General features: G+C 33.9%; 1 protein-coding gene across 3 annotated transcripts in view; it reads left to right on the forward strand.

Annotated features, from left to right (window-relative positions):
• The window catches only part of CEP170 (centrosomal protein 170), a 91,218-nt gene that overhangs the window by 42,027 nt on the left and 25,576 nt on the right, over positions 1–23,615 (forward strand). For 2 of the 3 annotated variants that reach the window (XM_069484542.1, XM_069484543.1), the window contains exons 8-11: positions 1,461–1,937; positions 6,659–6,822; positions 18,064–18,213; positions 20,661–20,787. In XM_069484542.1, the coding sequence (XP_069340643.1) occupies positions 1,461–1,937; positions 6,659–6,822; positions 18,064–18,213; positions 20,661–20,787 (918 nt within the window). Of the gene's footprint in view, positions 1–1,460; positions 1,938–6,658; positions 6,823–7,008; positions 7,303–18,063; positions 18,214–20,660; positions 20,788–23,615 lie in introns of all 3 variants that reach the window. The other variant, XM_069484540.1, reaches the window with a different exon arrangement.

Here is a 23,615-nt window from a genome sequence, read left to right on the forward strand (position 1 = left end):
TCAATTTCAATGATAAGAAAAAATAGTTGATTTTGAAAAGGATAATTTTTACATTGAAAGTTGTTGTTACATATTCTTTCTGCCTTCTGTTTAGATTTTGTGGACAATTTATTATTATTATTATATTATTTTAGAAATGGATCTTGATGTCTTCTATGCCCTGTCCTGCACATTTGATTATAGGATGTTACTGTACCGTTCTTCTGTAACCTAAAAGCAGTTTTATGATTGTCATTCAGAATACTTTCAAGAAATTAATTATAGCATCTGATGAATCCCACCAAGATTTGGTATTTGAAACAATGTTTCAGAAGACCAAATGCTTTGCTTACTTAGAAAATTATTGCCTTTTCCTCCTAATAAATTGTCTGTAAATGACTTTTCTATCATTCCATTTATAAACAAATAGATTCTTGAGCTTTAAGGAAATATATTTTATTTGAACTTGCTCTTCATGATCTTTAAAATAGATGTAGTTCTTTTGCTTCCTCAACAACAGGGCAGTATAATCTTTAATTTTTAAAACAATTTCTTTCTTAACATACTTAAAAGAGAGCATTTTAGTTATTTTAATTTACATACTTTTGTGTGTTTTATGTATAAATGCATCTATTTTTATATCTTTATATTCATTTCTGAGGCACAGAAGAATAGTAATAGTGTCCCAGTATTGCTTGCTCCTTCTCCCAGCTCTCGTGCACATTCTGCTTTGTAGAAATGTAAACTCATTTTCTTCTGGAGTTACTGGCTGGCAACTAAATTTTCTGTTTTTACCTTATTTCTTTCATACTGCTGCTTAGATTGCAATGCTGCAAGCAAACCACATGTTTTATCTTTAACCACTCTTTTGGTCTTTATAAAATTATCTTTCACACATCAGTGATGTTATTTTTGTCATTCTTAAAGTAATGTTTCTGAATGTAATGAAGAATGGTAAGTGGAATCATTACTTCCAGAACATCACTTGCATATTTGCTGCATGTTTGTATCCTCATTTGAGCACATGTTCTCCTTTGGAGCTCTAAGTGTGTTCATAGATATTTCAGATATTTCATCCTGGTGACTTGATAAGGAAATTCATGCTTTTTCTATCACTCTACATATATACAATGAACATGCATATCCATCTATATTTGATTTCAATTCTTTTGCACCTTGAGGATTTCTAGATCCAAATTGGAAAAATCATGCCATGCAAGATCCATCTCTTAACTGCTTGACTGTCCTTTGCCATTGCTGCTCTTATCTTGCAACTACTATTGGTAATTGAATGGCATGTTTATAATCAAGATTCTTTCTTCTCTGTGATGTTTGTTCTGTGATATAAATGCCGTTGTTTTTCATCCAGACTGTGATCTGCCTTCTGATTCTCATGGAGTAATACAAATGGCCGTTACCAGATGCCCTTAAGTGCCAGAAGTTCCCAAATACTTTGAATTTTCTCTTATTTTTCTCATTAGGATGCAGCATAGATGCCAAGCAAGTTGAGGAACAATCTGCAGCTGCAAATGAAGAAGTACTTTTTCCTTTCTGTAGGGAACCAAGTTATTTTGAAATCCCTACAAAAGAATTTCAGCAACCATCACAAATAACAGAGAACACTATTCATGAAATCCCAACAAAAGACACACCAAGTTCCCATACAACAGGTGCAGGGCATGCTTCATTTACTATTGAGTTTGATGACAGTACCCCAGGGAAGGTAACTATTAGAGACCATGTGACAAAATTTACTTCTGATCAACGCCACAAGTCAAAGAAGTCTTCTCCTGGAACTCAAGACTTGCCGGGAATTCAGACAGGAATGATGGCACCAGAAAACAAAGTAGCTGATTGGCTAGCACAAAACAACCCTCCTCAAATGATATGGGAAAGAACAGAAGAGGATTCCAAAAGTATTAAAAGTGATGTTCCGGTGTACTTGAAAAGGTTGAAAGGTAAAGTGAATTGATCATTTCAGAACTTCCTATTTTGTGATAAAGGACAGTCTTCACAGTTACCCTACTTCTATTAGATAATTATATGATAGAAAAGTCTGCTTTTTCAAAGTTTAATTTTAAAGCTCAAAAGCGAGCCAGACTGCCATGTCCAACTTATTCAAAATAGTCTTTCTTCATTTTCTTGCCAAAACCAGTTTGGTTTTGTGAATTTATATTTATGCCATTAAATGTTTCTTTTTCCTATGGAAATATAAAATTTATTCATTTCGCCAGGGGAATTTCCTGGAAAACAATTCCCATTATTTTCTTGATTTAATGACAAGATATATTCAATTCTTTTATCTATTATGATGTCAATATCTATATTTTGAAGAAAATTTCAAGCCGTTTGGTACGGGCCAGCAGTTCTACTTGGGTAATATAGTCATATAGATGGAGTGCTTCAAATTGTTCTCAGTGGTTCCTCATAAAACAGAAATTTTTGGTTTAGAAATACTAGGAATCTATTAATTTAAAAATTTTTCAATATTAAGACTTTGTAAAACTCACAGATGAATATTCATTTGTGAAGTAGTTATGTGCTGTATTAGTGTAGCACTTGGCCAAAATTAATAAAATTTTTATGCCTATACATTGAGATATCAGCTGATCAGTTTTTTCCCGTTGGTTTGTCAATTAAATTTATCTTACAATTGATTGAATACAGATTTGTGTTAGTCCTATTTTTATTTAACAAGGTATCTGTAAGGAAAACGATATTGAATAAATTACAATTGCATGTTAATCTGACTGTTCTTTTACTGTATTAGGAGTTAATGGATTTAAAAAAGATGCTCTTTGAGATCAGAGACCATATATTACCCAACACTTCACTTGGTACTTGAACATGCGATAGGTACTCAGTAAATTGAATAAACAATAAATGACTTCTCTACCACAAGACTGACTCTGATTTATCTGTACTTATGCCCTGGCATTCTGATCAAGTAATGAAGAAATAATATTCATATACGTATTTCTGATTTGCTTCTAAGACATTTCAAGATAGTGAGATGATGTGATTACCTAATTCTTTGTTGGGGCCTATTACAATATTTAATTATAATTATCAGCACTTACCTGGCACATGTACTTTTGAGATATGATAGTGAACTTTTACTTCTACTAGATAATTTTAATACATAATTGAGACCTATGTATGTATGTAAAGGTTAAAGCTCACAAATAAAAGCTACACATTTGTTAACTGACCATTTATCTGAATTGGAGAAATAATGCTGATATCCTTGGTATAATTTAAGAGATAGTAGCATGATCCTTGAAAATTTAGAAATAACAGTCTTTTTTAAACCACTCTTAATAAACAAACAGTGAGTTAGATCCTTTTAAAAGATACCATTTTAAAATACCTTTATCAAACCCTTTTATATTATAACTCATTTTAGTCATTATAACTATTTTCTGTGTTAACTGTTATTTTTAAGCCATCACTTTAAGACATTCTCTGCTCTTGAACAAGGCTCATTTGTGAACCTGATTCCAAATAGAGGCATTAATATCCATATCAGTGTATCTATACTTTCATGATTAGAAATTTAAAAATTTTATCTCATATAACCAAATTACATTGTCCTTCAAAGTTGATTTGTAGATAGACATATATTCCAATATGGTGCCATTGCTGAGAGCTCTTCTTTTTGATTTGTCTTTAGACCATTTTGCAAGCCATCCAAGAAAAGATTTTTGTGAATATAATTCATTTTTGATCCAAGATAGATCTATTTTATTTCTCTAGACATATTTACAAATGACATGAGACTTTCTTCAAAAGTCAGCTTCCATCATTAGATAACAATTTTCTACAATTTAGGATATCAAAAGTATATACACAGACTCTAAATAAATGTAATTATAGCAATTAGTAATAATTGTATAAAAATTAGACTTTCAGCAGCTATTTCGATCAGTCAAAAAATTGAAAGTAGGCAAAACAAAACAAAAACAAAAACCTTGCTCCTACAAGAGTAAAGTGCATGCGCTTTGGGACAGTGAGGAAAATAATGTTCACAAAGCCCATACACTTTTACCCTTTGGGAGAGTTGCAGCTTCTTTTGGCCACAGCTACTGACTTGGTACAGCTAACCTACCCTAAAAAATATTAAAAGAACATCAACATATTTAGGCATGGTTAATAATAGGCAAAAAGGAAAGTAAGAAACTTAGTGAGGAGTTTCCTAGTGATCTTTTGTTGCGCAAAAATGGAAAATTGCAGCTCTGATCAGTTGTTTCACCTTGTGTAACACTGAGAAATGCAGGAAGATATAATAATTTCCCAGAAAAGAAAATGATGAATCTGTAAGAGAAGTTTTAAACTATAAGTTATAGGAAAGATATTTGAAAGGGCCTGACACCACTAAGAGCCAAATTTTATACATTGGAACAAGAATTAAATCCTGTAAAGATGATACTTTCATTAAAATGTTTGAGTGTGTGTCTGATACGGGTTATTTTTTCTTATTATACAGGAAATATTGGAATTTAGTTTTTTCCATCTCTTTACAAACTGGATTCCTTTTCAATAGAGCCTGTACAATGATAAAATAGGTTGTTTAATGTTTTTAATGAATTTTATATTTCAACTAGTGGTTTTGTTTGAGTTTTGCCTTTTATCTGCTATCCATGATTCCTAGCTTAACTGCCTGAGGCAGGGATTCTATTAATTAAGCACCTGTTTTTTTTCTTTTCAGATTGCATTTTGAATAGTCAGTAATTTGAAGAAAGATCTTCAGATTTGTTGTTGTATCTGAGTTTTATAGTATTGATCACTATCACTTTGATGGCAATACTCCCAAACACCCTTCATTTTAGTCTTGTTCACTCCCTCTGTTTCCCTTACTTTTATTGCCTTTCCAAAACTTCACCCTTTTCTGTGTGTTCTGTCATTCTCTCTTCTGAATCTTCTCACTTCCTTTATGTACCACATTTTTTTTTTTTTTTTTTTTTTTTTTTGAGACAGAGTCTCACTCTGTTGCCCAGGCTAGAGTGAGTGCCGTGGCGTCAGCCAAGCTCACAGCAACCTCAAACTCCTGAGCTCAAGCAATCCTCCTGTCTCAGCCTCCCGAGTAGCTGGGACTACAGGCATGCGCCACCATGCCCGGCTAATTTTTTCTATATATATTTTTAGCTGTCCATATAATTTCTTTCTATTTTTAGTAGAGGTGGGGTCTCGCTCTTGCTCAGGCTGGTCTCGAACTTCTGAGCCCAAACGATCCGCCCACCTCGGCCTCCCAGAGTGCTAGGATTACAGGCGTGAGCCACCGCGCCCGGCCTATGTACCACATTTTTTACAGCCAGTCGTTTTGTGTTAAATCATAAGCACCAGTTGTTAACCTCTAAATTCATTAGGAACAAACCGATGAGCATTAAAACTCAACTTTTTCCCCACACATATTAAATGCTTTGCTCCTCCCACCCCCAAGTCTTTCATTTCTGATAATTATCTTGTTTGGTACCACGTTATTCAGCAGGTGTTCACATTAAAATTTTGTAGCCCAGGAAATTTAAAAATCAGATTTAGTCCAGGAAGTATTGGAATGTACCTGATTGACTAAATTCATTTATAGCTTCTAAAGAAGCCATCATTTAAGCCCTGATTTGTGATTTCATCTAAAATATGCATAGAATAACTCCTGACTTTCCAGTAATTTTGTGCTATAATAATGTAATTTCCATTTGATTATTTCTTCTAAAGTACTTACTATTTAGGTAATGAGAATTTTAAATCAGTGAAAAATCAAGTTGTACTTACATATCTAATGCTTAACAGAACTATGAAGGGTAACTACTTAGTGGTTTTCACTTGCTCTAATATAGAAAAACCTTTGTTAGGGAGCTGGTTTTTCAAAATTCACATATATTCTAACTCAGCTCTATATACTTTATGGAGAAGACATCTGGTTATATTTAGCACTGTGCTATTTGCCCAATAAGTGCCTGGATTTATGTAGGGATTTCATATACTCTTCTTTTCCTTCATAGGTCTCTTAGCATGCTTTATTTAACTCTTTGAAGCCATTGGAGTTTAGAGCACAAATGTAATTTCCAAAAATTCTCATAGCTAAAAAGATATTTGGAAAATATTGTACAGTAATTAGTGGGAACTACAAATTTGAATCTTTTTATTAAGGAGGAGCTATATGCTGGACTTTCGAAAATATTGAACATCAGTGAAAGTTAAGATTCATCACACTTCTATGGTATTTGTGTTCTCTTTCTCTGTAACAGTAAGCATTTTAGTGGTGTCACCCTTTTCTTATCTTTCTTCCTCTCTGTTGCTAGAGTCAAATTTTGATTGTTAAATAAGTTGTAAGATTTAAAGGCAGAATTAATGTTTATTGCTGTTATGATTATAAACTATCATAGATGATAGAGCATTGCTTATCTATTAGGGCATTGATGAACCATTATAAAGTTAAAATTTGGAGAAAGAAAGGCAATCCTATTCAGCTGTTTATAAAGGACCTCATTGTTAGTTGATAAAATTTGAATGTAACCATTGCAGTTGAGGGAAGTTTGCAGAGCCTGTTACTGAACAGAACATATGACTTTGGATTGAAAGGGGGAGGGGGGCAAGACAAATAGCACTTTTGTGTATGCTTCTGATTTTCTACATGGGATTTTTTTTCTTCTCCATTGTGCGGTTTCTTTTTCGTGTCTAGGAAATAAACATGATGATGGTACCCAAAGCGATTCAGAAAATGCTGGGGCTCACAGGCGCTGTAGCAAACGTGCAACTCTTGAGGAACATTTAAGGCGCCACCACTCAGAACAGAAAAAGCTACAGAAGGTCCAGGCTACTGAAAAGCATCAAGACCAAGCTGTTGTAAGTCAAACTGCTTTTATGATTGCATTCTTTGATGAAGACAATCCCAGAAAGAGAAGGTCGTATTCTTTTTCTCAAAGTGCGGGAATCTTGTGTCAGGATACTACATATTCAACAACACATACAAAACTTGAGAAAGCAAAGTCTCCAACAGCAGATGCCAAAGTGGTTTCTTTGTCTTTACAGACTAGCTCTGCGCATCACAGAGGGGGGCATGGTCTTCCACATGGGAAATTGTTAAAACAGAAATCAGAGGAGCCATCGGTGTCAATACCCTTCCTACAAACTGCATTATTAAGAAGTTCAGGGAGTCTTGGGCACAGACCAAGCCAGGAGATGGATAAAATGTTAAAAAATCAAGCAACTTCTGCTACTTCTGAAAAGGATAATGATGATGACCAAAGTGACAAGGGTACTTATACCATTGAGTTAGAGAATCCCAACAGTGAGGAAGTGGAAGCAAGAAAAATGATTGACAAGGTAAATAATTGAAATTTGAGTATGATGTTAGTTCTGTGGTATATTTGACTGTTGGAAATTATTAGAGAATCAACATGAGATGTTCTCATGCAGTCAGTGGTATTGGAACTTTAGGGTTTTGTTAGGGAACTACAAGAGTAAAAGTAAAACCAAAATGCTTTCTAATTTCATTTTGCTTATATTCCAAATTTGCCCTGCATTTCATATATAAAGTCCTATACATTTCAGCTGTTTGAACCTTTTAAATTTGTGCGAATTTAAAATAGGTTTTAAAAATAGTATTCTTTGGACATTCTTGCCTTGCATTTAAAAAAAATATTTAAGGACATTCTTGCCTTGCATTTATTTAAAAACTAAAACGAAAAAAAAAAACCAAACGTTGTTATAACCCTGTTAACATAAATATAAATGTTAGCCAATAATAGTTAACTGTAGGTTTCTTACCTACTGATTTCATGTTGGAAACAGATAAAAATACATGTTTTAGTTAATTTTGTTCTTGTCCTTATTTTATTTTCTTAATTTCTATTCACCTCTGTCTTTGGTAATGGAAAAGAAGTGTATGAAAACAAAATCAGTTTTTTCTTATGGTAATGTCAGTTTAGGCAAGTATATGCCCAGTTGTGATGATTGTCTACATTTCAAATATGTTCATTGATGTTATTGATTAGTATGTCTAATGATTGTTGTATGGCTTAAAAGGTAGTCTTTTTCAATTTGCCCATAGCAATGGAAAGTCGACCTTTAGAATTAGCTATTTATTTTACCTCCTGGAAAATAACAGCGTAAGTTTGGCTAACCATTAATCTTTTATTTACAGTCTTGTTACTCAAAGTGTGCTCCATGAGTGAGCAGCATTAACATTACTTGGGAGCTTGTTAGAAATAGACTCTCAGGCCCATCCTAAACATACTGAATCAGAATCTGCATTAAAACAAGACCTCCAGAGGCTGGGAAGGGGCATATGTATGGGAGAGGAGACGAAGAGAGGTTGGTTAATGGACACAAACATACAGTTAGATAGAAAGAATAAGTTCTAATGTTCAATAGCAGAATTGGGTGACTATAGCTAACAACAATGTATTGTATATTTCAGCATAGCTACAAGAGAGGACTTGATGTTCCCAACATATAGAAATAATAAATACTTGAGGTGATGGATACCCTAAATATCCTGACTTGATCATCACATTCTATGCATGGAACAAAATAACACATGTACCCCACAAATATGTGTCAATAAAAATTTTTAAAAAACAACAAAGCCCTATGATCTCCAGGTGACTAGTATGCATATTAACTTTTGAGATGGCACCAGTTTAGATGCTGAGTTTTCAGAATATTCTCTCAGGGAGTGAGAAAGATAACCCTTTGGGATGCAGGAAAAATATTAAAACTTAGTTGACTTTAATTTCATATTTTTCATTTTTATTTTGAATTATGTTCTATGGCATGTATAATCGATTACTACATTAGCATACATAAATAATTTCTAAACATACATTTGTTGAGGAGTACACGCTCAAAATTTTTTACTGTTGGGACGCACAACTCCAAACATTTTAGAGACCCATAAGTCTAGGAAATAGCTGTTAAGTGAGCAATATTATTATAGTTGATAATAAGAGAAATAGAGGATTTAAGAAACATTAGAGATTTCAGTCGTAATGTTTGATTTTTTTTCCATTAGAAGATTGTTTTACAGTGAGGGATTGTATATATTATATTACTTAGGAACATGTACACTTGCAAGGAGACAGATCTGGGATTAAGTTTAAACTCTGCATGTACTTATAATATGCCCTTGAGTAAATTAAACCTCTTTAAGCCTCAGTTTCGTTTATCTCTAAAATGGAGGGAATTTCACCAGAATTTTTTGAATTCTATGAAAAGAATTCAATTCAATAAAATATAAAATGCCTATCTTATTATAAGAGTTTATAAATATTAGCTCTGTTTATTTTTACTGTAATTAGGAGTTTCCACATATGAGTCTCTACACAAGCACTGACAAATCCTGGAAAGTTCTTTTGTCACGGAAAGGGTCAAATACATTTGCCAAAGTGGAAGTCACACTGTGAGGGACCTGCCTGGCCAGGGGAGCAGAAAGCCGAGAAGGAAGTCATGGTTGCAGACAAGGCTCTGTAGGAAACTGCTGGGTGGAGAGGATGAGTACAAAACCTGGTTTACACCTGTTGCCTGTAATTATCATGAGCATCCTTTTTTCATTCCCAAAGAGAGTCTCAGTTTTGACAGCAAATTATATTGTCAGACTATAGATGGAAAACCCCAAGATTTAGTTAAGGGGAGTAATGGCAATATATGACTGGGTAGATAATTCAGAGTCATTCTTAGAAAACAAAGCTGAAACCATACTGCAGGGAAAAACAAGGGTCCCTACATAATCTTGTGACTACTAAAGAAAAAGACCTGCGATTCCATTAGCTGTGATTAAAGTAGGAAACCACAGTCAGGCTGATTAAAGTCAGGCTCTGGGAAACTAAAGCAGTGAATCAGGAATCAAATGTCTGAAGACGATGAAGTGACAAAGGCCAAGGATAGCCAGAATGAAGGCATCAGAAGCATTTTGGGAGGATAGGAGTGGATATGGGCATCATATCGAATTGCTTGGATGAGCTCTGTCATCCAATTTCCTCCTTGTGAAGTTTGAGAGTGTGTGATGGAAGTTGGGGCCATCAGCTGTTGTCTGTCTGAATTTAAATATTCTTTAGTCCTGAAAATTTTCATGTGGCCTCTTTTCTGTTTTACCCCATCATCTGAGAGCTGGTTTATTTCACTGATTCATTCATTTAGCAACTTTTATTTAACACATTGACTGCCACACTAGAAAAAAATTTGTTTTCCTTGGGGCCATGGTGTTTTATTAAGAAAATTGAATAAAAACTTCGAAAACAAAACTATCCTTTCTAATTTAATGAAAAAGTTGTTGTTTTTATTGTTTTCTGCGTGTGAGTTATATGCAACTTGAAAAATAGTTCATGTGGATCCCAACGTGAAAAGACATATGTGTTACATGTGCTTCACAGGGCCCCAGGCTCAAAACTATTGTGAGTTAAATAGAACTCACATGGCAGTTAATGTGTTAACATCAAGTATGTGCCACTCTTCATGTCAGGAGAGGACAATTCAGATTGAAACAACTGAGTTCTTTCCCTTAAGAAATAAATATGTGGTGGGGTAGATACACACAGGTGAAAACAAATAAATTAAAAATAGCATGTTGAATGCTTTGATAGACATAAGTTTCCGGGAGGAGATCGTCAGTCTTCCTCAGAGAACAGCCCTTTCTCAGAGAAGTCTTTAGCCAGTTGATCTAAAGAAACTCCCCTAGTCACTGTCATCAACTTGTTTCATTTTAATCATAAGCTTTATCACTACTTCACTAGTTCCCTGTTGATTTGTTTGCCTTTCCCCTCCCCCTGGAGAGACACACACATGAATGTAAACTCCATGACTGCAGGAACCTAGTGCCAGCATATGAAACGTCCTCAGTATATATTGAATTTAATTACCAACTGAGCTAGTTTGGAAACATATGTAATTAATCCCATAGGGGGCATGGTAGGTAGAGTTTTTCAGAAATATAGAACAAGCTGTTCAAAAGCACAGGAGCAAGCAGGACTTGTTCAGAGGACCACAATGACTTTTAGAGAGATGGGATTGGACTAGATATTGAAGTTCCTTGTGTATCATACTAAGGACTTTAGATTTTTTAACGCTGAGTGCAGTTGGAAATCATTGAAAATTTGTAAGTAGGGTATAAGAAGAGGTCAGGGATGAAAATACAGATTTGGGAATTATTTGAGAATAGAGGGTAGTTGTCTTAGGCCATTTTGTGTTGCTATACCTGAGACTGGGTTTATAAAGAAAAGAGGTTTATTTAGCACACAGTTCTGCAGACTGGGAAGTTCAAGAAGGTAGCTCTGTATCTGGACAGCTTCTCTTGAGGGCCACACACGGGGTCAGAAGATGACAGAGGTCATAGGGGAAATGAACACGTGCAAAGGGGCAAAACATGAGAACAGCCTTACCTTGTAACAGCCCACTATTAAGGGAACTAATCCATTTCCGTGAGAACCAGAACTTACTCTTGAGACAGCATTAATCTATTCATGAGGGATCCACCCCTGTGACCCAAACACTTCCCACTAGGCCCTACTTCCCAACACTGCTCACTGGCCCTTAAACTTCAGTGTGAGTTTTGGCAGGGACAATTCACATTCAAAGCATAGCAGTATTTGAATGCAAAATAAGAGATGAGATCAACCAGAGATAATGTATACAGTAAGAGGAGAAAAAGCATGAAATTCTTAGCATCACCAACATGGGTGGGCAAAGGAATGAGTGATGAGAGAAGACTGAAAATAATCCAACAGGAATAGAGCAAACCATGAGAACATAGCATCTTGGAATCAAAAGCAGAGTCAAAAAGAAGTAAACAACAGTATCACATGACACACTGATGTTAAGTATAATAAGCACTGAATGTCTTTTCAGTTTTTCTCCAAAATACATTGTATTCCTTGGTCTCAAAAAGATAAGCAAAACAGGTATTTGCATCTTAACTTGAGAGAAGTTGTATAAGATTAAAATAGGATTTCTTTAAAGATATCACCAAACTGAAATAGCATATCCTTGTTTTTCTGTGCTGATAGTATTTAAAAGTACTGAGATAACCTCTTCCCCTACCCCTAATTTATGGGACTACAGCATTTTGGTTCATAGATTTGTGCTGTGTGTATCAATAGGTAAACCTTGTTTTATGCAAGTCCCCAAGTTACCCTTTACAATGTTAACATAAATGCCTGATATTTATAAAGACCTCTTAAATTTTACATCTAAGTTAACATGGAGATGCAGTATAAGAAAGTGCTATTTACAGCCTGGATTGAAGGCAGTTATCTCCCATAGTAATAATAATCTCTCTGAGCTGTGTGCCCCTTGACCTCTCTGAAGCAGCCTTCCCAGGGAACCCATTATAGTACCAGTTTCTTCTCCTTACTTCTCCATCAAAACAAGTACTACTGAGGCAAAAGGAAGATCATGTCGGGGCTATTTCCTAACCTAAGTTAAATGAGAAAAACTTGTGAAAGAAAGCTAAACACTAAATGAACAGGAAAAAAATTGGTAGAGGGGTTCAGGGTCTATCTTTTTGAAAGAAAGATTTCTCCTCCTAAATTTCATACCATAGACCAACTCTGCCAAATACTTTTCCTGTCCTGAGTTTTGATGCCTGTCCATTGTGTCAACATATGTCCCTCCATACGCCTCTTGTTAGCATATTTTCTTCCCTTTTAGGGCCAGGGCACTGCTGGTTCTGTAGGCAACAGGTGGTAGGGAAGAATCCAGACCCAGGAGAACTATAAAAAGACTGGAAAACAGGATGAAGAACAAGTACAGCAGTGAGTAAACAGCCCGAGAAAGTTAGTGCTGAGAATCTGAATCTGGGGTAATAGTCCAAACTCTGAAGGTCACAGCAAGATTTTAGATTAGATCCAAGTTAGAGCCAAGGAGACCATGACAAACCAGAGTCGAAATATATGTAGACAGGGCCAGGTACAACACAGAGGAAGGCAGTGTGTCCCAAGTCCACTCAAATGTAAAATCAGATGTGTGTGGGAACTAAAGGAGTGGGAGATCAAATAAGAACCTTGAGTAATAAGAGAGGCCCTTGATAACAGTCAGCATTTTGATTTTGACTTAACATTCCTTTCTTCACAATTTAAAAAAAAAAAATTCTATCAGGAGAATTTATTTTTGGTCTCTCTGATTGATTCTGTTCAACCCAAAGCTTCACAAGGGAACCCTTACCTTTTTTTTTCAGTGGGAAGCCTAACACTTAATAGGTTTACCTTCATTTTCCTTTTGCTATTATTGTATGAAATCTTATTTATTTTCCTGCCTGAGGGGCTTTCCAGTTACTGTGCCTTCAGTCAAGGAAGTTATTTCTTGTGTTTTTGTCATGCCTAGCTCCTCATAATTCACTTTATTTATTCCTTTAATTTTTTATTGTGATAAAATATACATAACATAAAATTTACCATCTTAGCCATTTTTAGCTGTACAGTTCAGTGTTATTAAATGCATTCAGAATGTTGTACAAGCATCACCACCATGCATCTCCTTAACTCTTTGTCTTATAAAATGGAAACTCTACTCGTCTCATAATTCACTTTGATAAGGCTTTCTCTAACTGCCCTATTTAAAGTAACCCCAGCATTCACCTCTTGTATCTTTTCATCAGATTATCATGTTTTACTTTCTTTATAGAACTCACTTCTATCTGGTTTATTTTTCTGTCCATCCTCTCTAGAATGATCTTACTTCTCTTGTTCACTTTCTGTATTCCTTGTGCCTAGAACAATGCCTGGCATGTAGTAGACATTCGAAAATCTTTTGAATGAATGAGAAAGAAAAATTTGTGACATGCTTTTTTATTTATATTAGTATTTGTTTGTGATTAACTATAGATTAGCAATTTATTTCAATTAATTTATAGATTAATTAAATCCAACCAAGCTCCTATAGAGAAGTTTTTCTATATTTTAAGGTGCTGAAACTAGTTTATTGATATGCCCAAGTCTTCCCCCATGGCCCTCTCCTCTTTGACACTGGTCTCTATCTTTTGTCACAATAAGCAAGCCTCCTATATCTGATGTTATTAAATGTAATTTTGACCTCTCTGTAAGTATTCAATAGGTGGGATATTTACTCCAATGAAAGTTATACCACTATTCCCCCCTGCCCACCATTCCAATTTTAGAATTGGAAACTTCAGACTTTTTCTGTAGAGACTGAGGTTTTAAATAATAATGACAATAATGATGATGTGCTAGTGAATAAAATCAATGTCAAACTTTTCATAGGCTTGGTTTGTATTGGACATACTAATTTGTTATTTGGAGAATGTTTAGTCTCTTTGAATTTAAAACTAAAATCTAAAAATAAGTCAGGTTCTTACATAAATTTGGTTTTAATTACAGAGTACCCCTGCTTGGCTCTTCCAGGTGACGTTCTCTATTTTGTATAAGCACTTTTATTAGACCTAACCTCCTCAAGAGCAAAGACTAAGTCATGAAGATTTTTATTTTTTATTTATTTATTTATTTTTTTTTTTGAGACAGAGTCTCACTCTGTTGCCCAGGCTAGAGTGAGTGCCGTGGCGTTAGCCTAGCTCACAGCAACCTCAAACTCCTGAGCTCAAGGGATCCTCCTGTCTCAGCCTCCCGAGTAGCTGGGACTACAGGCATGCACCACCATGCCTGGCTAATTTTTTCTATATATATTTTTAGCTGTCCATATAATTTCTTTCTATTTTTAGTAGAGATGGGGTCTCGCTCTTGCTCAGGCTGGTCTTGAACTCCTGAGCTCAAACGATCCGCCCACCTCGGCCTCCCAGAGTGCTAGGATTACAGGCGTGAGCCACCACGCCCGGCCTCATGAAGATTTTTAAATCCCCTATGGTGGCTAACCGAGTAGCCTATGGATAGTACATACCACACCTCAGTAACAGGTTGTTAAATTGTTTAGAGTAGCCACCAAGCTATAGATGTGAAATCTCAAAGTGAGATGCCAAATATCATATGCATATATTCAAAAAGAAAAGATTGAGAACATGTTTCATAATTGTTTCAGCAGGATGGGGAGAGAGGTGCTATCTTCTTAACACAAGCCTAGAGGCCATGAGGTAGGGGTCATGGGTCACTCCCCAAATAGAGATGCATCTACTTGGATCAAGGGAACTGTAAGAGAGGCCACATGAAAGCCACTCCCCACCCCCAAGATAAATAAGTTGTTTTTAAGCATGTACCAGGCCCGGAGAGCTCTGATAGTGCAAGTTCACAAAGTTTTCTTTTCCTGTACCGTTCCTCCTTCCTTTGCTCCTACCCTGGAAGAATCAGGAACTGACTAGCAAACTTGGAGTGCAAGGTGCTGTTAGAGAGGAAGCATAAAAATTAGACAGGTATCTGATTTCATCCCCATTCCCCGCTTTAGACTTCCAGCCTAAAGAAGTCCTGGATGAGAGATGCAGATTTTTGTACTATGTCATGTTTGGGCTTTGATTGAGAACAGGTCAGAGTGGGGAAGGCAAGAGAATCATGAACTAGGGCTAACATACTGCATGTGAAATACCTGTGAGCCATCCGGGAGGAGGGATGGCAGGTAAGCAGCTGTCTGTAGTTGGTAATTGAAATGAAGCTTTGCATGTGGATGAACGGAATCTGGAATGAAAGATGAGAAAACCTAGCAAACTTGGTCTTGGCTTGGAGGAGCTCTCAAGTTCTGTCCAATCTTACATCAGATTGTGTATGAAAAGTATGATAGCTTTAAAGTATATATAAACTGTTTATATCCCCTTTGTTTTCACACAAAATTGGTCACAAGTGGATGTTTTTCTACTTAGACATGGAACTGGATAGATAAGGATTTCAGTATGGACTAGTCATTGTTATTATATCATTAATTTTTCAAAATTCTATCAAAAATACAGGTGTGAAAGTTGAAAGCTTCTTTTCCCATGCGGTAGTACGTTAGGCCCTACCACTTGTTTGGAAAAGAAATAATTGTTATTTCTCTAGCAATATAAGCATAGCTGTCTCTAATGCTTTAAAAGGAATCTTGTCAAAAGTCACCTGAGCACTTTCTATCCAACTTTAGCACCCCTTTCCTCAAACATTGGTTCCTTGTATGTCTTTTGTTATCATTTCTAGATAGTGTAAGAAGTGATTTGGAGAGGTTTATTACATTTTATGTGAAACTGCTGGTGCTTAGATGTTTGAGGAAATCATGGTTTTAGTATGGATTAGAATTAAATATCAATAAATCAGAAAATCACATAAGGTAATTCCTAAATTAAAGTGCAGAGAGATGCAAAAATGCAAGTAATTATATGTGGGGTTTTTTTACTTCCTAATTCCAAACTTGAGTTATATTTTTTTCTAGTAATTATAAAAATAAGGAAGTAAATTTGGAGTTCAGTGACTTGAGTTAGAAATGAGTTTTACGACACCAATTGGACATCAGACTGAGGTGGGGGGTGGGGGAGGGGATGGGGGTATGCCTACACAATGAGTGCATTGCGCACCGTTTGGGGAGTGGTAACACTTGAAGGTGCTGACTCGGGAAAGGGGGGGTGGGGAAAAAAATATGAAACTATTGTTTTTAACTTGCACTGTTCACTTAATAATTTATCATGAATATTTCCCATATTATTTCATATCATTGTACAAGAAATAATGTATACATTATGAGGACATACTGTATCTAACAAGATATACTGTTAGACTCTTTGATTCTGTAAAATTAAATTGAAAAAAAAAAAATAAATAAATAAATAAAAACTTAAATAGTAAAAATAAAAAAAAAGAAATGAGTTTTAATTTTTTTAAAGATAGACACAACTTCAATAGCTCTAATTTTCTTTCTTTACAAGTAAGATTAAAGTCAAAGGACACAGGGATACTCAGGTTTTTGTACTGCTGGGTGATTAAATTGAACTTATTCTAATGTTTAGCAAAATTAAACAGTTTTTGTTTTTTCCTTCTGTACATTGTACTTTCATGTATTACTAAAATTCATATTTGATTTAAAGTTAATAATATATGATTTGCTCTTAAAACGAAGGTAATGTGAATATTGAGTTGTTCAACAGAATATTAAATCATAATCTTAAAAACTGTAGTTACATTTGAATGAAATATTAAATAATAAGGCCATCTAGTGGTAAAATTTTCAAGTTTTAGTGAATTTGAAAATCTGATACCTGTTTCACTAAATATGAACTTTAGAGTTCATCAAATAACTGTACTATTAGAAATTAAATTAAAAACTTTACTAGAAAATAGTTTAGCCCAAGGTATTTTTCCCTTATAGAAATTGAAGGCTTTCTTTGGTTATGTTCTAAAGATCTTCTTTTACAAATTGCTCATTCAAATGTATAATATTTTTCTTGATTGTACTAATCAAAGCCACAACAATAGCTATAAAGAATAAGCATCGGGAACAAAGTAGAGACTTAATAATAACATGGAATATTAAAGTTTATATGGTTAAACTTTTCCAGTCTCTTCAGCAACATCCAGGGCCAGGAAATGAATAAGACTCAGGTCCTGCTCATAAGAAAAGCACATGATTGTTTCTGTATTTAGAACTTTTCAAAAGTGTTGACTGTTGACAACCTGCTTTTTGAAAAAGTTGATCTGTGTGTGTAGGCCCAGGAATCTGTATTTCAAAGGTCTTTAAATGATTGTTAGGCAAATAAAGTTTGAGAATTATGCTAGATCATACAATAAAATCTGTTATTTGGCACCTTAGAAAATTGTACGTATAAATTTAACTCATCTATGTGAACGTTAACATTTGATAGAGAAGGAACAGATAAAATGAGCCATATGTTTATGGTTTTTTTAACATGCTTCTCAAAAATAACAGAGCAAAGAAACAAACTGAAAAGGTACTCTTCTAACTCTTTGCATTATTGTAGTGTTTAACAACATTATTAAATCTTTTAACAAATCAGGTATATCCTGAACATTGTTATTTTTCATCAAATAGGACATTTTACTCTTCCCCATCACTCCAAGTGAATGTAACTCTGTCATTAAACAAGTTTTCATCATTTTTTAAATTGCCTATTGAAATTAATTTAGAATATTTGCCTCTGAAGTTAATGATAACATTTACATATTAATCTGGTACAAACTTTTCATTTTCTCTTATAAAATAATTTTTTCCTCGTAGGTGTTTGGAGTAGATGACAATCAGGATTATAATAGGCCTATTATCAATGAAAAACAGAAAGATCTAATAAAAGATTGGGCTCTTAATTCTGCTGCAGTAGTAATGGAAGAAAGAAAACCACTGACTACACCTGGATTTTACACCTCAGGGGTATACATCTCTTCCATATACTTAACTTTTTACATGCATAGAGTGTAAATTTTTATCATTTGTACGTTAGATTATCCTAAGTAATTCATATTATCTCCTTGTAAAATACTTCTAAAAACTAAAATTTCACAATTTTTTGTTTCTAATAAAAGCCTAATGCAATTTTGCAGTAATTCAGTTTGAGCTTTTGTTTTTTAAAAGTTAACATTCTTTTGCAAGTGCAGAAAATATTACATTTCAGGAAACAGTTAATGAGCTATATGCTCTGCTCATGGTTTTGATTGGCATTATGAGATAAAACAAGAAACATACACCACTTATAATTTATAGGAAGTATTTTTGGAACTGGAAGACCTTGATATCATGCCAAGAACCGTTATGCAAGGTACTACCTTGCATACAACTTATATACCTCAATAAGTGCCAGTGCAGTACAGCCCAGGATATAATTTTTTTGTTTGTTTCAGCATATTACGGGATACAAATGTTTAGGTTAGATATAATTAGAATAATGTGAAATTAGTTAAGGTTAGCTTGGTTAAGATAGTTAGGGAATCAGTATGGGAGAGTAGAGCCAGAAAGGCCTGAGTATAGATCTCAGAGCTGCCATTTGTAGCTGAGTGCCTTTGACACAGACACTTCTCTCTTATCTTCAGTTTTCTTATCTACACAAATGGTGTTTTTGGTAAAGCCCGTTATAGAGAATTCTAATGAAGTCTATAAAGCACCCAGCATAGTACTTGCCTGAGATTTTTGCACTTAACAAATGTTTTTTCCCTTATCTGAAATGATACTAGAATTTTCATTGCACATTGATAGAATGTAAAAATGTATATAATTCAGAAGTATTAATTATTGTTTATTTGGATAATAAGAGATAACATTCAATGGAAGCTTTCTGTGTGCAATTTTACAAATAAGGAAGCTGAAGTGCATAGAAATTAACTTGACCAAGGTCTTACAACTAGTAGTTTGTGGAGCCGGAATTTGAGCCTTTACCACCCTTGATTTCTTAACTCATTCTTTGACTTATGCTATATTACCTCTCAGGAAATTTCTACTATACACATTATAGAGAAGTATAAAATATAAATAAAAGAAAATATAAATAAAATGTTGCATTTGTATGAAATAGAAATATTTTTATAGACAGGTAAATAGCTCTATGTGTTTGTTTATTAATGTTAAAATTACCTCTTCATGGTCTATTTCCTGAGTACTGTCAAAGCAATTTACTATATGTTAGTGTTCTTCATTCTCCCTTGATTTGGAAAATTTTTATTCTGTTTTATGAGATGTTAATTTACTTACTGAAAGCAGGTAAAAGCTATTTGAGGCAATATTTTGATATTATGATTAATCCAGAAGGACTGTGTTGAAGGTGAATTTAAATAGATTCCCTCCTCTCTTCTCTATTCCCGCAACCCATGCCAGGTAAAATTTATAGGGCCCCAGTATGTCCCTGCCTTTGTAGGAGTTACCTGACGGGCTATTAGAACACTCCTCACAGACTGTTTTTACATAAGTATGTGTCAGTGAAACAAACCCATGCTATTGTGGGTATTCTTAGCATGGTCCAAATGGCTTTGGTACCACCTTCAGTACTCAGAAATGTAGGCAGGTACCACAAAACCTTAGAAGGGAATTCTAGGATTCACTACGCTTTGGTATGCTTAGGCTTCACACTGTATATGTCATTCTCTATATTTACTATTTTAACCTACTGTTTTTGAAATCATAGAGTGTATAATCTACATGAAATCTTTACATCATCAGTATTTTTTTTTTTTTTTTTTTAGGACAGGGTCTTTCTCTGTCACCCAGACCGGAGTGCAGTGGCACGATCATAGCTCACTGCAACCTCAAACTCCTGGGCTCAAGCAATTCTCCTGCATCAGCCTCCTTAATAGCTGGGACTACAGGCACATGCCACCATGCCCAGCTAATTATTTTATGTTTTGTAGAGATGAGTTCTCACTCTATTGCCCAGGCTGATCTTGAACTCTGGGCTCAAGCAGTCCTCCTGCCTTGACCTTCTGAAGTCCTGGGGGATTGCAGACGCAAGCCACCACGCCTGACCACTTTATCAGTATTTATCCTGTCATCGTTAATACTGTAAATCTGACACTTGTAATTAAATATTTGTTTTGAGTAGCGCAAATAGCTTTCCATTTCCTAGCTGTTATTACAGTTTCAGTATGGAGCCCTGGCTTGGATTTTTAGTGAGAGGTGTCATTTTTAGTGACATAATTTTTTTCAGAGTAAATCTTCATTTTCTAGAGAATTTTCATTTTATTTATGAGAAAATTTAATAAGTGAAAATATATCAAGGTGAGATTTAATTATGCTTTTGTATGACAGGTTAATGTGACCAAATGAAATTTTCTTTCATGCAAATCAGATTTGGACAGGCTACGTTATTTCATTCTCTTATTTTTCTCCTTTAGGAAGGCACATCTTCATCTGGAAACAAACGTTGGGTTTCACAGTGGGCTAGTTTGGCTGCCAATCATACAAGGCATGATCAAGAAGAAAGGATAATGGAATTGTCTGCAACTGTTCCTTTAGAGAATGGTATTTTCTTTCTTTCTTCCTCTCTTCTTCTCTTTCTCTTTTTGTGAATCATATTAGTTGCTAAAAACAAGCTAAATCTATTAAGTAAGAAGTAAATTAAACCTAAATAAACATATTCAAATATTCTCATGCTCACACTACATAAGTGATTTTTTTTAACAGGTAATAAGCTGATTTTATTAGAAATTTTGTATTTTAAGGGATTTTAAGCAGGGGAAAAATTTCAAGTGATAAAACTTTTTCTTTTTTGAAAAAATATATACTTAATAAGTTGAAAGTACAGGACAGATGGAGGATTTAGTAGTTGATTCTGAGGCGCTTTTCCTTTTAGTTGCAAATTTCTACTGTTCATTTCAAGTCTGGTTTTAAAACCTTATGTTCTTTTAAATGAAAATTCTTCCTACTCTTTTTGATATACTGATATCTTAGGATAATATTTTATTTTGACTAATAATGCAGATATCATTAAAGCATAATCTTAACTGAAGATAAGGAGATAATTTGTAGATGATGCATTTATATGTGTATATGAATTTATATACATTAAATAAATGAATGAAAATTTAAAGATAAGACCTAGACAGGTCCATTCATAAATACAAAAAATATTTTTTGAGCCTACTTTATGCCATACATTCAGTGAAAAAGAAGTTACTTAATGCATCTCACACATCTATGTAGTGTGATTTTTATTACCTTTTAATTATATTTCTCTGAGGACAAATACAAAGTTTCTTTAAAAAAATGAAATTGTATGCCTCTAATGATTTTCATTATTAGATTCAGTTAATTACATTCTTAATTAAAAATAAGATGCTCAAGGGTTGGGAATGAGGAGGTGATGTCAAAAGGCACAAAATCTGAGACAAGAAAAATGTGTCGGATTTTTTTGAGATTAATTGCACAGTGTGGTGAATATAGTGTTAGAGTATTGTACATTTCAAAATTGCTAAGAGAGTAAGTTTCAAATGTTCTCATCACAAAAAAGGTTAAGTATTTGAGGCGATGGATATGTTAACTAGCTTGATTTAATTATTCCACATTATTTTCATAGATTATAACATTGCTTTGTATCCCATAAATATATGTGATTATGAATTGCCAATTTACAATAAAAAATAAAAATTAAAAACTTACCCAATATGAAAAATAAAGACTTGTTCATAGTCAAAAAAAAGACCCACAAGGAGAATTTGTATGTAGCTTTTTATCTGTATTCTTAATTTTATTCTTGTTGAAAATGGAAATTTGTTTTCTTTCTGTTTGTCGCACCCCAAAATCTGTCTTAAGAATTTTCTGAAAATTAGTCAGCAAATGTTTGAGGATGCTGCATACCAGTGTACTGGAAAAGTTATTTATCATAGAAGTAATTACTAGTATTTCCAAAAATCTGTTCAAAGTTTTAGTTGTGAAACATTCTATCCTTATTATAAAAAATAATAGACCACTTAACTTTCATGATCTCATTTCTGTTTCATAATATTCTAAATGAATTTATTTAGATAAGCTGATAAATCCACTTAAATCCTAAAATGTTCTTGTTGAACATACAATGAGTGTGTGTTAGGAACAGGAGAGTGTAAGAAATACTAGAAAAATACAGAAAGATAAAATAGCCATTTCGTTTAAGTAGTTCAGTTAGCACTAAGGAGATAAGATATATATTCATGTAAGAATAAACAACATAAGATATAACATGGTTAATTGCTAAGTTAGTTTCATTAGTTGCATCATAACCATTGTATTGCTAAGTTATTTAAATACTAAACTTTTAGGATTATAAAGGGGAAAAAAGACCCACAGAAGCTATATCTAGTGTCTTTTTCCCATTTATCCCTAAAAGGTTATAATACTTTATGTGCTAATTTATATTTCCCTGAAAAGATGTTTCCCTTTTCTCAGAAATACATTCCATTTTTAATAGTCAGAAAAATTCTCCTCAAGTAGTCTCAGATTCTCTCACTTGGAAAAATTAAAGTATATATTTTCTCATTGGCTTCTACTTATTTGAAGAAACAAAAGGAATTGTGTGTTTTCATATGTGGCCTTAATATATACCAGAAGACTACAATTTAAAAATCCTCAGTTTATCAAATTATGACACGTCCTAAGTGTGAAAGATAAGACATTTCATACCTAACGATTTTTTAATCAGCTTTGGATTTAAAAAAAATAATTTTAAAAAATAATTTACTTAGGAAATCCAAAATTGTCATTGTTGCAAGTACATAATAATGCTTGCTTACTTAAAAACTAGATATGTTATTCTTCTCTACTATGTAATTGAAAGTATAGCAAATTAACAGTATGTGTATTAGGTATCGTCCATACAATCCTGTAATGTACTAGTTAGATTCTGTTTTCTTGACCAGACCTTAGGATGGAAAGTGACAAAAGCAAGAATGAACACAGTGGACTTCTCTGCTATAAAACACATTGAGAGAAAAAGAACAACAGGTGTAGGTTTAAGATCAAATGACCCTTGTACACTATGGTGACTACAGTTAATAACAATGTATTACATATTTGAAAATTGCCAAGAGAGAGGATTTTAAATATTTTCACCATTAAAAAGATGATAAGTATGTGAGGTAATGGATATGTGAGCTTCATTTAGCCATTCCATAATGTATACGTATATCAAAACATCATGTTTGTATACTATAAATACAATTTTGATAATTAAAAATAAATAGAAAAGAAAAAAGTATATGAAAGAAAAAGAGATCAGATGATTCTAATTTTTATCTCATACAATTTACTTTCCTAACTCCTCTATTAATTGTCTATTTGTACAACCTGAAACTGTACTTAAATTTTTAAACTAC

This window comes from Eulemur rufifrons, chromosome 11 (assembly GCF_041146395.1).
Source record: "Eulemur rufifrons isolate Redbay chromosome 11, OSU_ERuf_1, whole genome shotgun sequence".
Taxonomy (NCBI): Eukaryota; Metazoa; Chordata; class Mammalia; order Primates; family Lemuridae; genus Eulemur; species Eulemur rufifrons.